Genomic DNA, 6,872 nt, shown 5'->3' on the forward strand with positions numbered 1-6,872 from the left:
AATCAAACACAAGGAATGAAGAACAAGAATTAAAAACTGGACAGAATTGAAAAGCTAGCTACTGAACCAAAAAGAATAAATGGAAACCAAGCTGAAAACAGAAATGTAAACGGTAGAAAAATGAAGGAAAACACTAGGAAATTAAGCTACCAAATGGAAATTGAAGAAAAGGAAGAAGAACACTTATAGAAGAAGATGCTTGTTGGATTTTGAGAATTGGAAGAAGCCATTCATGCCACTTGGAACCTTGAACCAAGATAAGTGATGGAGTGCCACCACTTGAAGCTCACCATAGCTCACAAGATAAGGCAAAGAAGAGGAGGACTCAAAACTCACAAATTCTCTCCCAAATTGAGTATAGTCTCTCTACTATAAAATTCCAATCTGAATTGTACAAGCTAAGCACCTTTATTTATAGCCTAGAGGTGCTGAAAATGCAAGCTAAAAGGCACACAAATGCAATGAAATTCGGTTTGGCACCCCCTAGGCTCCTATCTACACTCCCCCCTAGACTCCCTTACTACTTACACCTTTTTATTACATTCACACCCCTATTCTACAAAAGAAATAAGAAGAGCCATTTTATTATACTCTTGTCCCAAAGCTCTTGCCATGCTCCTAATAATTCGTTGGGCTTGGGCCCCTTGATGGGCTTGGACCCCTTGATGGGCTTGGGCCCCTTGTTGGGCTTGGGCTTCATGGCCTAGAGCATCCTCTACTTGGTTTCCATCATACTCCCCGGGTTGGAGAGAATTCGTCCACGAATTTGGGAAACCTGCAGCAAAAGGAGTGAGATCAGTAACATTGAAAGAATTACTACCAAGATAAGTAGAGGGCATATCTAACTCATAGGCATTATCATTAATCCTCTTGATGACTTGGAAAGGGCCATCACCACGAGGCATAAGTTTGGACTTCCTTAGAGAAGGAAATCTATCCTTTCTCAAATGAAGCCAAACCCAATCACCGGGCTCAAAGATTAATGCCTTTCTCCTTTGGTTGGCAGTGTCAGCATACTTACCAACTTTCTTCTCAATTTGTAACTTGATGCGGTTATGCAAATCTTTAACAAAAGATGCCTTTTCAAAACCGTCTTTGCATAGAACCTCATCAAGGACAGGAATGGGAAGAAGATCTAGAGGTGTGAGGGGATTAAACCCATAAACAACCTCAAAAGGAGAATGGTTAGTGGTGGAATTCACTACTCTATTATAGGCAAATTCAACATGAGGTAGTAAATCCTCCCAAGCCCTTGGATTCCCGGAAATAAAGCATCTTAATAATTGACCCAAAGTTCTATTAACCACTTCGGTTTGACCATCAGTTTGGGGGTGGCAGGTAGTAGAAAACAGAAGTTTGGTGCCAAGTTTCCCCCATAAGGTCCGCCAAAAGTGACTTAAGAACTTAGAATCCCTATCAGATACTATACTTCTAGGAAGTCCATGCAAACGAACAACTTCCTTGAAGAAGAGATTTGCAATATGGCATGCATCATCCACTTTGTGGCATGGAATAAAATGAGCCATTTTAGAAAAACGGTCCACTACCACAAAGATGGAATCCTTACCCTTCGATGTCTTGGGTAGTCCTAAGATAAAATCCATAGAAATATCAACCCAAGGCATTGTAGGGATAGGAAGAGGGGTATATAAACCATGGGGTTGGACCTTAGATTTAGCCTTCCTACATGCTATACATCTATCACAGAAGGTATGTACGGATTTGCGCATGTGAGGCCAAAAGAAATGTTCATGCAATGTTTCTAAGGTCTTAGCTACCCCAAAATGTCCCATAAGCCCACCCTCATGAGCCTCTCTAACAAGAGATTGTCTAATGGATCCTTGGGGAACACAAAGTCTTTTTCCTTTGAAAAGAAAACCATTATGTAAGAAAAAGTCTTTGTGACCTCCCTTGGAACACTCTTGATAGATTAGAGAGAAATCTAAGTCATCATGATAAAGTTCCTTTATGTGATCAAAACCTAAATATTGAACATTTAAAACATTTAACAAGGTATATCTTCGTGAAAGAGCATCGGCCACTACATTAATTTTTACCTTGTTTATGTTTGATCACATAAGGAAATTGCTCAATAAACTCCACCCACTTAGCATGTCTCTTATTAAGCTTGCTTTGGCTTTTCAAATATTTAAGGGACTCATGATCACTATGAATCACAAATTCCTTTGGAAAAAGATAATGTTGCCAATTTTGCAAAGCTCTAACAAGAGCATAAAGTTCTTTATCATAAGTGGAGTAATTGAGATGACTCCCTTTGAGTTTCTCACTAAAATAAGCGATGGGGTGTCCTTCTTGAAGGAGGACGGCCCCAATGCCTATATTAGAGGCATCACACTCTATTTCAAATGTCTTAGCAAAGTTAGGAAGGGCTAGAATGGGGGATTTAGTTAATTTATCCTTCAAAGTTTGAAAAGCGTTTTCTTGCTCTTGTCCCCACTTAAAAACCACATCCTTCTTTACTATGGCATTTAAAGGTGCGGCAATTGTACTAAAGTCTTTCACAAACCGCCTATAAAAACTAGCAAGGCCATGAAAGCTTCGTACTTCATTGACATTGGTGGGTGTAGGCCAATGTTGAATTGCTGCAACTTTTGTTTGATCTACATGCACCCCTTTATGACTAACCACAAACCCTAGGAAGTCTATATGATCTAATGCAAAGAAACATTTAGCATGGTTAGCATACAACTTCTCCTTCCTAAGGGTTTCTAGAACTTGTCTAACATGTGACTCATGATCTTCTAAGGACAAGCTATATATAAGAATATCATCAAAGTAAACCACAACAAACTTGCCAATGAATGCTCTTAAAACATGATGCATGAGTCGCATGAAGGTACTAGGAGCATTAGTCAAGCCAAAAGGCATGACCAACCACTCATATAAACCAAATTTGGTCTTAAAAGCGGTTTTCCATTCATCACCATGTTTAATTCGAATTTGATTATAACCACTCTTAAGATCAATTTTGGAAAATATTTTAGACCCATGTAATTCATCCAACAAGTCATCTAACCTAGGAATGGGATGCCTATATTTGATGGTGATGTTACTTATAGCGCGACAATCCGTACACGTCCTCCATGTCCCATCCTTTTTAGGGACAAGTATGACAGGCATAGCACATGGGCTCATGCTATCTTGTACCCACCCCTTAGCTAATAAATCCTCAACTTGTCTTTGAATTTCTTTGGTCTCTTGGGGATTGGTCCTATATGCAGGGCGATTTGGTAAAGAAACCCCGGGCATGAAGTCTATTTGGTGTTCAATCCCTCTTAGAGGTGGTAAGCCTTTAGGAGGATCTTGAAACACATCTTCATATTCCTTTACCAAACGGTCCAAACATGTGGGACTATCCTTAGCCGACTCATATTCAATAGGTCTAGGAATAGCTAAAAAAATAGGCTTGTGAGTAACTATTACCTTTTGAACTTGTTGGGAAGATATGAGAAGGCTTCTCTTGGAATTTTTAATTTCTTTTTCTTTCTCTCTCTTTTCTCTCATTTTGACTTGGTCCTCATGTACCTCCTTTGGAGAGAGAGACTTGAGAATGACTTTGTGTCCATGGAAGTTAAAAGAAATTTTGTTGGTAAAGCCATCATGAAAATTTTTTCTATCAAATTGCCATGGCCTACCTAAAAGGATATGAGTAGCTTCCATTGGAACAACATCACACAAGACCTCATCTTTATATTTGCCAATGGAAAATGTAATGAGGACTTGTTTGTTCACCACTATCTCACCCACCTCACTCAACCATTGTAACTTGTAGGGCTTGGCATGAGAGATGGTAGGCAATCCAAGTTTGTCTACCACTCTTGTGCTTGCCACATTTGCACAACTCCCTCCATCCACAATCAAAGAGCAAACTCTATCATTAATAAGACACCTTGAATGAAAAATATTTTCTCTTTGAGTTTCATCAAAAGGTTTTAACACTTGTCCAAGCATGCGTCTTATTACTAATAGGTCACCCTCATGTGGGCTTTCACTTTCACTCTCACTTGGGGATCTAGAAGGTGAGGAATGTCTAGAAGATTCGGACCCATGCTCACTACTATCTACCCCATCATGCATATACATAGTTCGTTTAGTAGGGCAATTAGAAGCAATATGTCCATAGCTTAAACATTTAAAACACTTCTTACTAGACGATTTTTGTGGTGATTTAGGCCTAGCATTGGAAGTGGAAGGCTTAGACTCTCGAGGTTTGAAAGTAGAGTCCTTAGAAGGGATGTTTGAAAAAGAGTTTTTATTTTTCCAAGAAGAGTGGTAGTAGTTATCTTTAGAAGAATTTTTGAAAGCATTTTTCCTTGCAAGTTGATTTTCAATTTTGCTAGCAAGGTGCACCACATTTTCCAAAGAAGAATATTCTTGTAACTCTACCACGTCTTGAACATCCCTTCGAAGTCCACTCACAAACCTAGCTATCTTAGCCTCCTCACTCTCATCCATATTAACTCGAATTAAAAGCGTGTCTAGTTGTTTAAAGTAATCATCCACACTTAGCGCGCCTTGATGAAACCGTTGGAGTTTCAACATAAGGTCTTTCCTAAAGTGTGGGGGTACGAATCTAGCGCGTAAACATGCTTTCAAATCGTTCCAAGAGACCATGGGCGGCCTCTTGTGTTGGTCAATGTCCATGAGGTATTGATGCCACCATTGCATGGCATAGTCCAAAAATTCTAAAAAAGCTAACTTAACCCTATGCTCATCCCTAACCCCATTTACATCAAAAATTTGGTCCACCTTAGCCTCCCATCCTAAGTATACATTGGGATCACTATCACCACTAAAACTAGGAAGTTTTACATTTGGAGAACAAGGGCCAGCCACATGTTGGCGCCTCTCTTCATGGTGATGATGTCTTGGCCTTGGATTATCTTCATAATAACCATGGGAGTGCCTTGAAGAATGCCGACTAGGAGGAGGAGTTCTTTGCTCACGGTTTTGATGCATTTCTTCTCGGTTTAACTCCAAACTTTGGAGCCTCGCTTCCATCTTCCTTATCACCTCAAGATAGTGAGCATTGGACTGCTTGGCATTCTTTAAGTCTTCATAAAGGGCTGCCTTTTGTGGTGAGCACGGTTTGGAGGACTCTCCACTAGAGAAATGAGCCATGAGCAGAAAATACACAAAACAGCAAACAAAACAGTGAAAGAAACTTGTTAAACAATTAAAAACAGTGAGATATAGGTTGCTGGAAAATGCCCAAGAAAGCACTCAAACCACTCCAAGAAAATATTCTGTCCTCAACCAAGCCTTGCTTGTGAAATGGAGTAGCTTCAAGTGAAATATGTTACAGCAAACCAACTTACTTAAGAACAAGTCTCCACACAACTTTAAGAAGAACAAAAAGACAAGCAAGAAAAAGGTGTAAACAATAAAAGCTAAACCAAAAACAGAGAGTAATGTATGACAAACTAGAAAGAATATGAATGAAAGACAATCAAGAAAAATAAGGAACTCAATGAATAAAGAAGGCACACAAAAAGAGTCCTAAAGAAAAGTGCTAGAGTACATTAAAGAAAACAGAAAACAGCTACTGGAATTTTTATTTATTTTTTTTTTTTTTAAAGCAAACTGTGCTATGTTTACAGATTTAACTGTACCGATTGAAAGCGAACTGGAATGTGAAAAATTAACCACAGAAACTTCAATGTCTTAACTCAAAAATGGCGCTGGAATGAGGTAAAAACAGTAAGCCAATTGAGAGAAATAATTTTTTCAAAATTGCTGCCCAATTACCGTATTCTTTTCGGCAGTATTGTACACTTTTCGTATTTTATTTATCATTTTTTGTGTACTTGGAATTTTTGAGTGATTCTTTTTTCTATGCTTTTGTAACACTTTGAAGTATGTAAATCCAAATTTTCACAAATTTCCTATGAGCCAATTAATTGCAGTAAATTGAAAACAGTAGCACGTTTGTAAGAAAACAGAGAGCCTATTTAAGAATGAAAAACAGTATGATGAACTAGCAAAGACATAATGGAAATTGTGTAAAGGAACTTGTATAGAATGAAAATACAAGCATGAACTCAAATCTAAAAATGAAAATGCACAAAGGATCAAGCAATAAACTCAAAAACAGAAAGTAAACCAAAGCAAGAAACAATCAAAGCAATAAAAGTACTACTAGAAGTAATGACAATTATGGAATAACATGACTAAGACAAAACTTGACATGATTACAAAATTAAAAGACATATAACAAGATATAACCACAAGTGAAAGGAAGCTTAAGGTCAGCTCTAGGAAGGAGAATGCCATTCCAAAAGAGCAGCCATACTCATATGAACAATGAGTGCTAGAGTCCTTTTCACAAACACATGGTGTAACAAAAGAAAACAGCAAGAAAACTCAAAATAAATCCTAAAACAGAATGGTAAACAACTTGAATTAAAGAGCTCTTGAAAGTAAAGTGCAATACAACTCAAGAATTAAGCAAAAACAAGCCTAGACTCTAGATACCACATGATGTGAATGTAACTACAAGAACACATGATTCTTGACATTCTTAGGAGCAACTTGAGCTAGATTGAAAGGCACTTTACTTTAGAATTGGATCAATGTTCTAAATTCAAGAACTCACCAAAACTTAGCACCAACCAAGACTCATATGGAAGTCCATGTATTGTCAAATTGAATCAAACACAAGGAATGAAGAACAAGAATTAAAAACTGGACAGAATTGAAAAGCTAGCTACTGAACCAAAAAGAATAAATGGAAACCAAGCTGAAAACAGAAATGTAAACGGTAGAAAAATGAAGGAAAACACTAGGAAATTAAGCTACCAAATGGAAATTGAAGAAAAGGAAGAAGAACACTTATAGAAGAAGATGCTTGC

General features: G+C 37.9%; 1 protein-coding gene across 1 annotated transcript; it reads right to left on the reverse strand.

The window, feature by feature from the left end:
* Positions 1-661: 661 nt before the first annotated feature.
* Positions 662-4,622, reverse strand: LOC137830194 (uncharacterized). Its single transcript, XM_068637375.1, has 2 exons — positions 3,445-4,622; positions 662-775 (listed from the first exon to the last, which is right to left on the reverse strand). The coding sequence occupies exons 1-2, from the start codon at positions 4,561-4,563 to the stop codon at positions 716-718; spliced, it is 1,179 nt and encodes a 392-aa protein (XP_068493476.1). The 5' UTR covers positions 4,564-4,622; the 3' UTR covers positions 662-715.
* Between the last annotated feature and the right edge of the window lie 2,250 nt (positions 4,623-6,872).

Source organism: Phaseolus vulgaris, chromosome 7 (genome assembly GCF_000499845.2).
Source record: "Phaseolus vulgaris cultivar G19833 chromosome 7, P. vulgaris v2.0, whole genome shotgun sequence".
Classification (NCBI taxonomy): Eukaryota; Viridiplantae; Streptophyta; class Magnoliopsida; order Fabales; family Fabaceae; genus Phaseolus; species Phaseolus vulgaris.